The sequence below is a fragment of the Lissotriton helveticus genome, chromosome 3_1 (assembly GCF_964261635.1).
Source record: "Lissotriton helveticus chromosome 3_1, aLisHel1.1, whole genome shotgun sequence".
NCBI classification, from domain to species: Eukaryota; Metazoa; Chordata; class Amphibia; order Caudata; family Salamandridae; genus Lissotriton; species Lissotriton helveticus.
Genome location: NC_136061.1, coordinates 858,306,984 through 858,323,093, shown reverse-complemented (window position 1 = coordinate 858,323,093; position 16,110 = coordinate 858,306,984). Strand labels below are relative to the sequence as shown.

Below are 16,110 nucleotides of genomic sequence, written 5' to 3'. Positions count from 1 at the left end.
AAACCAGGAGAACAGTGGTATGTAAACATGAAAGAGCTCTGTGCTACGAGGCCTTCCACCAACAAGTGTACACATGATTGGTCCATGTAAGCATGTGAAACAGGTGGTCAGAGGACGACTTGTGATATGGGTACTTTCCATATTCGAGTGTTAGTGCACATAATCACAAAAACATCCTAATCTCTATGGGAAATGAACCGACTGTGCCTCAAAGGAGAAGTCTCTCCGGCTTCTGTTGGCTAAGAGGAATCCTTCAATTTTTTCATTCTTCAAAGCAAAGAACTTGTGAAAAAATGAAGGGGTGGGTGATGAAATTATTTTGCTATGGTGATGTTGACAGTTATATGCATTATTTCTGTTGGTGACGCTGTAATTGTTCGTATTCCATTGTGGGGTTTGTGCCAGACCAGCATTCACAAACCCCCAAAATTGGTAAAGAAAAATAAAAAGACGAGTGACCACAAGAAATCATTTTTTACTATCCAATTTTTAGCAACACCCCTGATTAATTTATCCTTGGTTGCTCCAAAACATGTTTATTTCCAATTGATGCATTTTCTGCACAATCTGTGTAATTTCTCAAATTGGTTCATGCAGAAAGACGGAGCCAAAGTGTAACAAGCATTGGGGTCTCGCTTTTGGGACATTATAAGCCATGCAACAGTTGATGTTGCAGCAAGGATATTGTGCTGCAGAATGAAAGACTTATAAGGTCCCAAAGGCGAGACCTATTGGCTATGCCAATGCTTGTTTCTACTGAAAGAAGAGGCCTCTCTCTCTCCTTCCCGCAAGGCAGGAAGAGAACCTCATCCCCCAAAACGACACTCTGAAAAAGCGGTATTTCAAAACATAACGGCCTGAGGCAATGTTGGCAAGCTTCGGATGTGGAAAGGCCGTGCTTCCCTCGAGGTGTGCGGTGCATTGGGAGGGGTCGGGGGCCAAGGGGAAACAAGGCTACAAGGCCAAGTGACTAGTAGGGTCGAGTCCAAGAGCTGATGCAGTCTGCAGGCCGACGAGCCTATAGTATAGGGAGGTGACAGTAGGATTGTTGCAGAGTCCTTTAACAGTGAAATGGGTTGATGTATGTATATAAACATATATATACATATATATGCTTAAATAATATATATATTTAGAAAATAAATGAGGTCGGGGTGGCAGGGTTCCTGCCTTAAATTGTAAAAAATAGCCATTGAAATTTGTGAAATGATTGAATAATGGTACATGTTGGAAGGTAGAGGTGGGCGAGCTGCTGAAAGTGCGAGCCAGGCTCGAGCCAGAAGCCTGGGTCTGGCCTAGCTCGAGGTCCAGTTTGAACCTCGGGCTCACAGCGAGCCGAGCTTTCATGCGGCTTCTGTCCGCCTTCCTCCCGCTAAGGATATGCCTTTACAGTCAGATCTCCAGCCTGGAACTTGTGAGCCAGATTCGAGTCTCAGCGTCGGCTCACCTCACAGTCTGTGATTTTGGGCAAATCGCTTAATGTCACCATGCCTATAAACAATCCATGGGACCTTGTGAAATATAACTGGTACTGATGTAAAGCACCCCAAAACCTTCGGGTCGACTTCACAATATGTTTTTAAAAATTAAAAAATGTGTATAAATGAAGCCTTATAATAAGGAAAGACAGATACCTTTTACCAGCTCCTTTGTACAAACTACAACCAGAAATCTTGGATAAAGCGCGGCTTCCCCATACAAATTTTATGATATTGGGCAAATGTTTCATTTCACCAAAAGTCTTTTTCTTCCTGTCGGTGCATGAAAGCACTTTCAAATGTGTACGTTCAGAATAACTTGTTCTCAGTGCTGTGCTATAATGTGCCCTATTAATGTCAACGTTTCCACATATTAAAGAAATACACTTTTTTGAACTTTGAAGAGACTTTATCATATTTTACGTGGTTTGTTGTATGATTTACATAGCAAACATATTCAAGACTCGGCTCGTGCATGGGCTCTAGATCGTAGCCAGAACCCTGGCTATGCTTCGGCTCTCCCTTCAGTTGTTGGCCCGCTCACCTCTTCTGGACAGTCACATCCAGTCTCCAATGTTAATGAGCTAAAGCAAGGCGTATTATTCATTAGTGCAGCTGGTGCAGTAGCACCTCGTGAGAGCCCCACAGCACACTAAATGTGGCAGTCTTCTACTGTATAACAAGGGGGCAGAGGGCCATTCTCTTTGCATGTGCCAGCTAGGGCAGAAGGTACCTAACTGCGCCATCTTTACTAAGTCACTGTCGCGCCATCAGTCGCTAAAGTTGCGACAGTGCTACATTATATAGTGAGAGCCCCTCAGTCAGTCCATTTTTCCTATCTCTACAGGAGGACTACATTGCACCAAACTCTTCAAGTCATTGGTCAATGGGCGTCAAGCTACTCACACTGTCTGTCTCTTGCTCCGATTGATTGCCTCAGCTGGCTCAGCGCCAGGATGCCCGCTATTCTTTTGCCTCAAGCTTGATCCCCACATGTTCTGTCCATGGGCCTCAGGTTTCTCAGACCTCCACGTAAAGCCTGTCCATGTGCCTCAGGCTTCTTGCACTGTCTGTGCGTGCGCCATAAGTTCTGAGCACTGTCCATGTGTCCTTGCAGCCTCACTTAGTGAATCCCTGTACTCCAAACATTTCACAATATGTCCCAAGCACCCCATCGTGCACGTCCATGTGTTTTAAGCTACCTCACTCTGCCCACCTGTATCAGAATCCTTCCTCCGTACCACTGCCCAGAGCCCCTCATCTTATGCATCCACGTTCCATGAACACCACACACCGCACATCCATGATTTGTTCCAAGGTCCTACGCATCATTTGTTCACGTGCATCCACAGGCCCCAGTCCTGGCAACTCACAGCCTCCACGCCACAACACCTGAGGGAGTAGAAGAAGACATGTCAGGCTCCCCAGCAGGAGGGAGCAGTGGAAATGTTATGCTCTCGGTTATCTCACCAACCCCTGAACAGCCACGCTCTCTGGGCACCTTATCCAGTACTGATGGAGAAAATGGTAGGCTGAGGCCGGGCTAGTTGTTTACTTAATTTTGTTCCAGCTAACGTGTCTTTAACCCACAGTGCGAGAGAGGGGTGGGGGTGGGGGGGGGCAGGGCTGGGCGTGGCGCTTGGGTACTGGGAACGGCTCCCAGCCATCATAAATCACGGTGGGCGTGTGCTCATGGCAGCCGGGAGCCATCCGAACTCCGCCCACTGATTAATTCTCCCGCACAGGCGCAGAATGAATCGCGCGTGGGTGGAGCGGCAATGTTGCCGGCTCCCGGCTGTCATGAGCACACATCTACTGTGACTCATGACAGTTGGGAGCTGTCCTGAGCATGGAAGGTGCTAGACTACAACCAGCGGGCCGAGTACAGGACACAGTTCTAAGACATGTGTGATGTGCCAGAGTGGAGAGCTGAGAAGATATCAATCCTCAGTAGCTGATCTCCATCCCTCCCCCCACTAACCACTTGGGAGGTTAGGTTAGCTTAGGCATCTCTGGACCACACATCACAACCCGCCTGTAGACCACACCACTTACCCTTCAGCATTGGGGTCTTCCACCTGTGCCATGGGCTGATCCGTGGCCACTCCCACTTGCTCCATTGCTCACAAGAGACTCAGGGAGAAATCTTTTCTTTATTTCAGCTCCGGTGGGAAAATTAGATGTCTGGTGGAAATCGAAAGGCCTGGACTCAGAGAGGAACCTGGAGGTGAAGCTTTTGTGGAAGGTAATACGGTCGCACAGAATTGATAAACTGCGTCATGACATCTTATTATTCTATATCCGGCCATGGTATGCCAGGCTACTTTAGCTTACGTTATTTTTCAATATGATATTCTATGCTCCAATGATGTGCAGAGGTTAACTCATGCTCTGCATTCAAATGCTTACCCATTTTATGTCACCTATATTATTTTCTGCTATGCCACGCTATAGTACAGTATAACAAAAAAGCTTTACTGTGCTCTGTTATGCCTGACTATGTACTTATCAACTATGCAACGCCTTTCCAACTTAAGGTGTATGATGCTTGATGTTTTCCCTCTGAGGCGGAAGCCGGAGGTTTGCTTTGCTCACTTGCACTTTGTGGCACAAAAACGATTGTAAACGATTGAATTGCTAATCTGTTTATTTTAAAAACTGTAAAATATTTTAACCAGGTGCTATTTTAGATCTCCGCCCCACCACCTCAAGGCGAGATTAATTCGCCGAGGCTTTTGCACGTTCTCTTCCCATAGCGCCGCTGTACTCAGGCGCTGGGAAGCTTTCAGCATTACTTTGGGCGCCATCTTTAATTGGGAAGGCTGGCCGGTTTGCTCTGCGCCCCTTCCGCCCTCCCAGGGTATTTAAAGGCGTTACCCTCAATCCCCAGCAACTGCTTGATGTTTTCCCTCTGAGGCGGAAGCCGGAGGTTTGCTTTACTCACTTGCACTTTGTGGCACAAAAACGATTGTAAACGATTGAATTGCTAATCTGTTTATTTTAAAAACTGTAAAATATTTTAACCAGGTGCTATTTTAGATTCCCGCCCCCCCACCTCAAGGCGAGATTAATTAGCCGAGGCCTTTGCACGTTCTCTTCCCATAGCGCCGCTGTACTCAGGCGCTGGGAAGCTTTCAGCATTACTTTGGGCGCCATCTTTAATTGGGAAGGCTGGCCGGTTTGCTCTGCGCCCCTCCCACCCTCCTCCCGCCCCGCCCAACTATGTATATTAACAACCGTCTGCGCCCGTCCGTGCCTGGCCCGGGCCTAGGGCCACCCCCCCTGGTGCGCCTCCTCTGCCCCCACGTATCCATTACTCTGCCGCCCAGCTCCAGCATCTTCGCCCTACGATCAGTCAGACATGTCTAATATCCCATCCAAATTCTCTCCTTATAAGCCCAGTTACATACTGCCCAGGCTGCCACGCCATGATACCTTCCACCCGCAAACCTTCCCCTGGTGGTAAGCATCACTCTACGGAAACCCATACCATTGCGCTCACGAACGTCCGCTCGCTTGGCAAACACAGCCAAGACATTCATGAGCTGATCCTTGATCATAAAATAGATCTTCTGTTTATGACAGAAACATGGATGGGCCAAGCGTCCGATCCGGATCTAGTCATAGCCGTTCCTGCGGGGTTTACCACCCACAGATTGGATAGGCAAACAAAGAAAAAAGGTGGTGGTATTGCCATCATTGCTCGTGACACCTATACAGTAAGGTTCTCAATGATTCCACAGACCTCCTGTGAAGCCTTAGAATTTGCAATCAAACTATCCCCTTCTTATACCTTTAAAGGGATTCTCCTTTATCGACCTCCGGGGCCCAGGAACGATTTCTTTGGTGCTCTTAGGTCCTTTTTGGAAACATCTGCGCTTGACAATTCCCTCACTATTTTAGGTGATTTCAATTTTCATTTTGACGTTCCTGACAATCCCGATACTGCTACGCTCTTAGTCGACATGTCCACCTTTGGCCTTCTTCCCCTGGTTCACGCCCCTACGCATGAAGGAGGTCACACGTTAGATGGCATTTTTTCCAATGCCATGGGCCTCCAAGTTACACAAATACTCCCTTTAACTTGGTCTGATCACCATCTCATCCTACGATTCAGAAAAGGGGGTGGTGATGAACAGAGTGTCTGAATTAAGCAGACCACTCTTACCCAGTCCAAAGATCAGGGCTTGATCCATCACCGTTATTTAGCTCACTGCCCCATCCCAGCTCAGAACCTGGCTATATGCAAATTAGTCTGTCCCTGGCCCAGTGCATCATGGGAACAGGGCAGACCAAACTACCAAGCCAATTCTTCACCAGAAAGGATACAAGCTACCGGGGACCGGTTTCTGGCATTTCAGCCTCATCGGCCCGGCTTGCTTGAATCCTGATGGAGCAGTGAGCAAGGGACTCATGTCTGAGTATACCCTGCCACACCTATAGTGGCCAAAAACGATTCAGAAAAGGGGGTGGTGATGAACAGAGTGTCTGAATTAAGCAGACCACTCTTACCCAGTCCAAAGATCAGGGCTTGATCCATCACCGTTATTTAGCTCACTGCCCCATCCCAGCTCAGAACCTGGCTATATGCAAATTAGTCTGTCCCTGGCCCAGTGCATCATGGGAACAGGGCAGACCAAACTACCAAGCCAATTCTTCACCAGAAAGGATACAAGCTACCGGGGACCGGTTTCTGGCATTTCAGCCTCATCGGCCCGGCTTGCTTGAATCCTGATGGAGCAGTGAGCAAGGGACTCATGTCTGAGTATACCCTGCCACACCTATAGTGGCCAAAAACGATTCAGAAAAGGGGGTGGTGATGAACAGAGTGTCTGAATTAAGCAGACCACTCTTACCCAGTCCAAAGATCAGGGCTTGATCCATCACCGTTATTTAGCTCACTGCCCCATCCCAGCTCAGAACCTGGCTATATGCAAATTAGTCTGTCCCTGGCCCAGTGCATCATGGGAACAGGGCAGACCAAACTACCAAGCCAATTCTTCACCAGAAAGGATACAAGCTACCGGGGACCGGTTTCTGGCATTTCAGCCTCATCGGCCCGGCTTGCTTGAATCCTGATGGAGCAGTGAGCAAGGGACTCATGTCTGAGTATACCCTGCCACACCTATAGTGGCCAAAAACGATTCAGAAAAGGGGGTGGTGATGAACAGAGTGTCTGAATTAAGCAGACCACTCTTACCCAGTCCAAAGATCAGGGCTTGATCCATCACCGTTATTTAGCTCACTGCCCCATCCCAGCTCAGAACCTGGCTATATGCAAATTAGTCTGTCCCTGGCCCAGTGCATCATGGGAACAGGGCAGACCAAACTACCAAGCCAATTCTTCACCAGAAAGGATACAAGCTACCGGGGACCGGTTTCTGGCATTTCAGCCTCATCGGCCCGGCTTGCTTGAATCCTGATGGAGCAGTGAGCAAGGGACTCATGTCTGAGTATACCCTGCCACACCTATAGTGGCCAAAAACGATTCAGAAAAGGGGGTGGTGATGAACAGAGTGTCTGAATTAAGCAGACCACTCTTACCCAGTCCAAAGATCAGGGCTTGATCCATCACCGTTATTTAGCTCACTGCCCCATCCCAGCTCAGAACCTGGCTATATGCAAATTAGTCTGTCCCTGGCCCAGTGCATCATGGGAACAGGGCAGACCAAACTACCAAGCCAATTCTTCACCAGAAAGGATACAAGCTACCGGGGACCGGTTTCTGGCATTTCAGCCTCATCGGCCCGGCTTGCTTGAATCCTGATGGAGCAGTGAGCAAGGGACTCATGTCTGAGTATACCCTGCCACACCTATAGTGGCCAAAAACGATTCAGAAAAGGGGGTGGTGATGAACAGAGTGTCTGAATTAAGCAGACCACTCTTACCCAGTCCAAAGATCAGGGCTTGATCCATCACCGTTATTTAGCTCACTGCCCCATCCCAGCTCAGAACCTGGCTATATGCAAATTAGTCTGTCCCTGGCCCAGTGCATCATGGGAACAGGGCAGACCAAACTACCAAGCCAATTCTTCACCAGAAAGGATACAAGCTACCGGGGACCGGTTTCTGGCATTTCAGCCTCATCGGCCCGGCTTGCTTGAATCCTGATGGAGCAGTGAGCAAGGGACTCATGTCTGAGTATACCCTGCCACACCTATAGTGGCCAAAAACGATTCAGAAAAGGGGGTGGTGATGAACAGAGTGTCTGAATTAAGCAGACCACTCTTACCCAGTCCAAAGATCAGGGCTTGATCCATCACCGTTATTTAGCTCACTGCCCCATCCCAGCTCAGAACCTGGCTATATGCAAATTAGTCTGTCCCTGGCCCAGTGCATCATGGGAACAGGGCAGACCAAACTACCAAGCCAATTCTTCACCAGAAAGGATACAAGCTACCGGGGACCGGTTTCTGGCATTTCAGCCTCATCGGCCCGGCTTGCTTGAATCCTGATGGAGCAGTGAGCAAGGGACTCATGTCTGAGTATACCCTGCCACACCTATAGTGGCCAAAAACGATTCAGAAAAGGGGGTGGTGATGAACAGAGTGTCTGAATTAAGCAGACCACTCTTACCCAGTCCAAAGATCAGGGCTTGATCCATCACCGTTATTTAGCTCACTGCCCCATCCCAGCTCAGAACCTGGCTATATGCAAATTAGTCTGTCCCTGGCCCAGTGCATCATGGGAACAGGGCAGACCAAACTACCAAGCCAATTCTTCACCAGAAAGGATACAAGCTACCGGGGACCGGTTTCTGGCATTTCAGCCTCATCGGCCCGGCTTGCTTGAATCCTGATGGAGCAGTGAGCAAGGGACTCATGTCTGAGTATACCCTGCCACACCTATAGTGGCCAAAAACGATTCAGAAAAGGGGGTGGTGATGAACAGAGTGTCTGAATTAAGCAGACCACTCTTACCCAGTCCAAAGATCAGGGCTTGATCCATCACCGTTATTTAGCTCACTGCCCCATCCCAGCTCAGAACCTGGCTATATGCAAATTAGTCTGTCCCTGGCCCAGTGCATCATGGGAACAGGGCAGACCAAACTACCAAGCCAATTCTTCACCAGAAAGGATACAAGCTACCGGGGACCGGTTTCTGGCATTTCAGCCTCATCGGCCCGGCTTGCTTGAATCCTGATGGAGCAGTGAGCAAGGGACTCATGTCTGAGTATACCCTGCCACACCTATAGTGGCCAAAAACGATTCAGAAAAGGGGGTGGTGATGAACAGAGTGTCTGAATTAAGCAGACCACTCTTACCCAGTCCAAAGATCAGGGCTTGATCCATCACCGTTATTTAGCTCACTGCCCCATCCCAGCTCAGAACCTGGCTATATGCAAATTAGTCTGTCCCTGGCCCAGTGCATCATGGGAACAGGGCAGACCAAACTACCAAGCCAATTCTTCACCAGAAAGGATACAAGCTACCGGGGACCGGTTTCTGGCATTTCAGCCTCATCGGCCCGGCTTGCTTGAATCCTGATGGAGCAGTGAGCAAGGGACTCATGTCTGAGTATACCCTGCCACACCTATAGTGGCCAAAAACGATTCAGAAAAGGGGGTGGTGATGAACAGAGTGTCTGAATTAAGCAGACCACTCTTACCCAGTCCAAAGATCAGGGCTTGATCCATCACCGTTATTTAGCTCACTGCCCCATCCCAGCTCAGAACCTGGCTATATGCAAATTAGTCTGTCCCTGGCCCAGTGCATCATGGGAACAGGGCAGACCAAACTACCAAGCCAATTCTTCACCAGAAAGGATACAAGCTACCGGGGACCGGTTTCTGGCATTTCAGCCTCATCGGCCCGGCTTGCTTGAATCCTGATGGAGCAGTGAGCAAGGGACTCATGTCTGAGTATACCCTGCCACACCTATAGTGGCCAAAAACGATTCAGAAAAGGGGGTGGTGATGAACAGAGTGTCTGAATTAAGCAGACCACTCTTACCCAGTCCAAAGATCAGGGCTTGATCCATCACCGTTATTTAGCTCACTGCCCCATCCCAGCTCAGAACCTGGCTATATGCAAATTAGTCTGTCCCTGGCCCAGTGCATCATGGGAACAGGGCAGACCAAACTACCAAGCCAATTCTTCACCAGAAAGGATACAAGCTACCGGGGACCGGTTTCTGGCATTTCAGCCTCATCGGCCCGGCTTGCTTGAATCCTGATGGAGCAGTGAGCAAGGGACTCATGTCTGAGTATACCCTGCCACACCTATAGTGGCCAAAAACGATTCAGAAAAGGGGGTGGTGATGAACAGAGTGTCTGAATTAAGCAGACCACTCTTACCCAGTCCAAAGATCAGGGCTTGATCCATCACCGTTATTTAGCTCACTGCCCCATCCCAGCTCAGAACCTGGCTATATGCAAATTAGTCTGTCCCTGGCCCAGTGCATCATGGGAACAGGGCAGACCAAACTACCAAGCCAATTCTTCACCAGAAAGGATACAAGCTACCGGGGACCGGTTTCTGGCATTTCAGCCTCATCGGCCCGGCTTGCTTGAATCCTGATGGAGCAGTGAGCAAGGGACCATCTCATCCTGGCATCGCTACAAGTACACGACTCCTTGGTCGACAAATCAAACCCCAATCCCCGCCAACCCTACCTGGCTTGGGATGACATAGATGAATGCAGGCTGGAAACCCTGCTTAAAGACACCTTCCCCACCCTATCTCCCGACCCTAACACTGCTACTTCCCAATTCCACAACTGGGTTAGCTCATCAGCCAAAGACTTGGTTCAAGTCAAACAACGGTCACGTAACAGATCTACCCCGTCGGCCCCGTGGTACACGGAGGAATTACGTACACAAAAGCAACAGTGTCGTAACAGAGAGAGACACTGGCGGAAGGATTACACTCCCGAAGCCAAATCTTTGTACAAAGAGTCAGTAGCAAAATACAAAAATCTCATTTTTGATGCTAAGAAAAAGTATTACTGCAACAAAATAGAAACTGCACAAAACTCGAACAAATCTCTATATGAGACCACTAAACAATTAGCAGGTCTCTCTGTTGATCTCACACCTCCCCCGTCCCAAGCTCTCTGTGATGCTTTGTCCAAGTTTTTCTTCAGCAAAGTTGACGATATCTATCGGGTCTTCGCCAACAACGCAACCCCTTCCCACAGGCCTTCAATTCACCTTGACGGACCTATCTTTCCTCAGTTCAGAGAGGTGACCTGTTCTCAGGTGCTAAACATCGTATCCTCCATTAAATCAGGCTCGGCCCTAGACCCTTGTCCCCTGAAGGTTCTGCGGCCAATCATGGATGCAGTTCTCCCGGCCATAACCGATATCTGCAACTCCATGTTTGGCACAGGTACTTACCCTGAGACATTAAAGAAAACTCTTATTAAACCGCTCCTCAAAAAACCCACCCTTGATAAGGAAGAACTCAAAAGTTATCGCCCCATCGCCAGTCTTCCACTACTAGCGAAAATAGTGGAAAAAATTATGAATGCCCAACTCTCTTTATTTATTGAGGAAAACAAATGTCTGGACGAATCGCAGTTTGGCTTCCGCCGATTCCATGGAACGGAGACCGCCTTGGTCAAAGCGGCGGACGATATCAGATCCATTCGGGATGCGGGAGGCACAGCTGTCTTGATACTATTGGACCTATCGGCGGCCTTCGACACGGTCGACCATATCACCTTGGTCGACCGTGTCGAGAGCATAGGCATCCGAGGCAACGCCAAAAATCTCCTTGCCTCCTTCCTGGCTAATAGGACCCAGGTCGTCACTGTTGGACCTTTTGAATCCTCCCCCCTGTCACTGCCATGTGGAGTTCCCCAAGGCTCATCCCTCAGTCCGACACTATTCAACATTTATGTGTCGGACCTTGCCAAAGTCATCAGGGCACATGGGATGAGCCTCACGTCCTATGCAGATGATACTCAATTGGTCCTCGCCGTCAAGAATGACGGGCCTCAAAAAGCCAACATGTTCAATCAGGGCATGCTGGCAATTGGGAACTGGATGGCCCACAACTGCCTGAAATTAAACTCCGATAAATCGGAAGTTGTAATTTTTGGCAATCTTTCCCCGGAGTGGTCCCCCCTTTGGTGGCCTTCACCCATGGGCCTGCCCCCAGACCCGGTTAACAAGGTGAGGAACCTGGGAGTCTTGTTCGACAATCGTCTGAACTTTTTACCACATGCTAACCAGATTTCCTCCTCAGCCTTTTATAAATTAAGGCTCATTAAGAAAATTCTGCCCTTTCTACCCAAAAATGCCGCCAAAACATTGGTGAGCTCCCTGGTACTCTCCACCCTAGACTACTGTAACGCTTTGTTTCTAGGTGCCCAGGAGAGAGTGCTATTGAAAATGCAGGCTATTCAGAACGCGGCCGCCAGGCTCCTAGGGCGAATTCCCAAATACCAACCGGTTTCACCCACCATAAGACAACTTCACTGGCTACCGGTGAAGATGAGGATTAAGTTCAAGTCCCTGTGTTTGGTATACAAGGCTTTACACAATGCTGGACCAGTGTTCTTCACTCAGAACCTTACCCCCTACTGCCCTTCTAGAACACTGCGCTCCTCCAGTTCCTTTGAACTGATGGTCCCCCGAACCAAATCTGTCAACTGGGGTGACCGCAGATTTCTCGTAGCCGCTCCGAAGCTGTGGAACACACTGCCTCACTCAATCAAGACCAGCACTTCCCTCTGGTCTTTCCGCAAGAACCTCAAAACATGGCTTTTTAATCAATGAACTTCAGCTCCCCTTGTTGGCTAAACATTGCAGTTACTTAGCGCCGAGATGCCCAAGGGCCTTCGTTCGCGCTTTATAAATGCTGTTATAAAATAAATGCTGTGGCGTGCTGTGATTTTATGTGTATTTTTCTTCACTTTTTAATTCAACCAAACATTTTTTACTGCATATTTTAAAAAAAAGAAATGAAAGGTAAACAGGGAATGCATGTGTTTTCGTTTCCAGCAATTCACAGATTACTTTTTTACAGGGTGAAAGATTCAAGTTGAAATGGATTTTTCGTTCAGGGATTTTCTCAAAATGCAAATTCTTTTTTTCCCTGAATTTCAAAAATAGTGAGAATGTTGACAACTATTCATCATCAGCTACGTTTTCATTGTTATATAACATAACTGTACAAATGACACTGACATGGAATACTTGACAGAGAATTAATTGTTATATATTAGCTTTGTTAGCTTGCTTTTTTTCTTTTGGAATGCATTCTTTGGGAATACATTTTAACCCAAATACACCAGCACGTGTAAATATTGCGATTTTAATGTAATCGTTTTTTTTAAAGAAATCTTAGAGCTTCCTAAAAGATCAACAGCTAGATTCATAAAAGGAAATCCGTCTCGCAAAGGGCCAGATTCTGAGAATCTGGCCCTTTGCGAGCGCAATTTTTGCATTTGGGATTCATCATCCCAAATGCAAAAATCTCTAATTGCGAAATCGCATATTTGCGAGGAATTGCATTTAAGAAATCTCTATTTGAGATTCCTTAAATGCAATTCATTAACCAGTTTTTATTTGCGAATTCGCTATTTCTGTGCGCTATTTACCACGAAGTCTGACTTCGTGGTAAATAGCGAAAACGTAGAAAAATGCACGTTAGTGCATTTTTCTAAGTGGTATGTTACACACACACATGTCCTTTGGACATGTGTGTGCGCAACATCAGGCTACATTTACATTTCAGGAGTGCTACAGGGTATCCTTTGGACGACCCTGGCACCCTTGAAATTGCATCCTTATTTGCGATTAGCAAATTGCTAATCGCAAATAAGGAATGACTCCCCATTCATTCCTATGGGCCTTTGGGCCCATAGGAATGAATGGGGAGTCATTCCTTATTTGCGATTAGCAATTTGCTAATCGCAAATAAGGAAGCTGTAGAAATCGCAATTAAAATTGCGATTTCTACATGAATCCTGTTTTGCAAGTCCTTAATAGCGATTCCTTAATAATCGCTATTAAGGACTCGCACAACTGTACAATGATGAATCTAGCTGAATATATCTGAAGAAAAAGATCCCAAGCATGTTTTAGCCCCAAAAATGCTGCCAGCGAACGCTGAAGCTTTGTTTTCTTACCCTCTGCAGGCCATGAGGAAAGTAGACGCCAGGGGCATCATTTTAGGATACCTAGTTTTCTACACTGCAGGTGACGCAACTGAGGAGGAAACAGTGGTGTGCAATACCACAGAAGAAGAGTGCCACTTCCTGCTGCCCAATGGGATTGAGAGGGTCTCCGTCCAAGCTTACAACTCGGCAGGTCTCTCACCAGCCACTAAAGTGGTCCTTCTCAACATGGACGGTAAGGCAATGCTGTGCTGCTCAGTTCTCCCATTGGCTGGGTGGCTTTTGAGAAATCAGGACAATCCCTCTTAGCAAAACATGTGATTGGCTCGACGATCACTCTCATAGCCTTCAAGCGGCACCAGCCTTAGGGAGGTATCCAATGTCAGTATCCGTCTCTAAGGTGAGTTCAGTTGTGGATAACAAGTCTTCTAATGGCCTGCAAGGCTGTGACGACAATGAGGACGCGCCCTGTTATCAGGTAACCCACAAGCAGGACCGGCTCTAGCCATGGGCAAATAGGGCCTAGACCCAATGCGGGGAAATTCATAGGGGAGAAATAAGCTTTCCTGGAAACCTGCTTTTAATCACGAATTCTTCTTCCAGGTTGCTGCTGCCCATGTATTCTCTTCAAGTGCTCCATAACTTATCCTGTTCCATTCCCTAAGTCTTCCTCCACTACCTCTCCTCCCCCTCCATCTTCCTCTCACCCTTTCTCATGGCCTATCACGTCTAATTTGCCACCTGAAGTCGCAATTCAGGTGAGGGGGGCCTGACCTGTGAACACAAAACACCCCCCCACCTTAACCAATAACATCAGCAGGAATATGGAGGAGGAAGCAGATAGCATCAGTTGCAGACTTTCCATAACTCTGTCACCACCCCGCATCTTGCATCTGAACTCCTCCCACCCCATATACACTCATAGACAGCAGGATGAGAAGTCTGTGTTCTCGACATGTGATACACATAGGGTTCTCTACAGCTAGGATGGTAGCAGTGATTATTTTCCCCAAGCAGACATGATGGTCACAACAGTGTCAGGCAGCAGACCAAGATTTTCTCATTCTCACAGAAAAAGTATAGGTCAGCAGGAGCACTATAAAGTAGCAAAATACTTTGGGCCCGATGTAGGTAGATCATTACCGGTCGGTAAACCCGAAATTCGGTAAATTTCAGGCTTACCGACCGGTATTGAGCCATTTGCTATGTAGGTGATGATTCGGTAAATACCGAATCGGTAAATGGAATGTAGGAAGCACTTTTAAGAGTGTTTATGTGCTCTAAGGATTCGTTATTTACCACCAACTATTATTTGGTGGTAAATACTGAATACCTTTGGAAATGTAAATCTGTGCATTTTCAACAGTGCCATGTGACAGACATGTGTGCCACATGTGCACACAATCACTATTCAGAGGTGCAGCAGGGTGTCAATGTGACACCCTGCCACCCTTGAATGTTTCCCTATTTTACCAAATCGCCATTTACCGATTCGGTAATTCACATTCATTCCTATGGGCCTCCAGGCCTCCAGGCCCATAGGAATGAATGGGAATTACCGAATCGGTAAATACCGATTCGGTAAATACCGACAATTCGGTAATACTTACCGAATAAATACCTACATCCCATTTACCGATTCTAAAATACCGAATCGGTAAAATTCGATATTTTAGAATCGGTACATTTTGATTACCTACATCTAGCCCTTTATATATTTTTTTTAGTAAAGGTTACAAAGAAAACCTAGGAGAGAAAGAAGAGAGTTGAGGAGCAGGAATGGCGCCAAGTTTGGTTTTGCTGGAGCACTATCTTAGCTAAGGCCGGCCCTGCTTCAAAGACATCTCTATGTTTCTATATCTTCTTTTCGTTGTTCAGTAAACACAAAACCTCCCCATGTAAATCCACGCACAAGACACCCCTGCAGAACTCATCACTGGTTGTCACCCGCAACAAACTTTTATTACCCTAGACTTAGCCTTTGTGTAGAGCAGAGCTTTCCAAACTGTGTGTCCCGACACAGTACTGTGTCGGCTGGAAATGGTGGGTGTGTCGGAGAATGACATGCTGCTAATTAAGAGGCATTCCTTTGAAAGAGTGTCCGCAAACTGCGCGGACCCTGAGGCACCCTGGTAAATGGTCTTTTAAAGACCTGCGAAGTACTTGGGTGCAGCTGTGTGTGTGCCCGGGAAGCTGGGGTGAGGTGACAGACAGAGGAAGGAAGACAGAGGGAGGGAGACAGAGAGAGAGAGAGGGAGACAGAGAGAGAGGGAGATAGAGGGAGGGAGGGAGGGAGGGAGGTAGACAGAGGGACTGAGACAGAGAGGGAGACAGAGAGGGAGGAGGGCGACAGAGGGAGGGAGACGGACAGAGGGAGGGAGGGAGGCAGACAGAGGGAGGAGGAAGACAGAGGGAGCGAGACAAACCGAGAGAGACAGGGGGAGGTAGACAGACAGAAAGAGACAGAGGGAGGTAGACAGACAGAGGGAGGGAGGGAGAGGGAGGGAGACAGACAGAGGGAAAGAGGGAGAGGGAGGGAGACAGAGAGAGGGAGGGAGACAGAGAC

General features: G+C 47.8%; 1 protein-coding gene across 2 annotated transcripts in view; it reads left to right on the top strand.

Moving 5' to 3' along the window:
* CSF3R (colony stimulating factor 3 receptor) overlaps positions 1-16,110 on the top strand; it is a 202,822-nt gene that overhangs the window by 125,117 nt on the left and 61,595 nt on the right. For both annotated transcript variants that reach the window (XM_078681208.1, XM_078681207.1), the window contains exons 8-9: positions 3,641-3,723; positions 13,566-13,779. In XM_078681208.1, the coding sequence (XP_078537334.1) occupies positions 3,641-3,723; positions 13,566-13,779 (297 nt within the window). The remainder of the gene's footprint in view (positions 1-3,640; positions 3,724-13,565; positions 13,780-16,110) is intronic.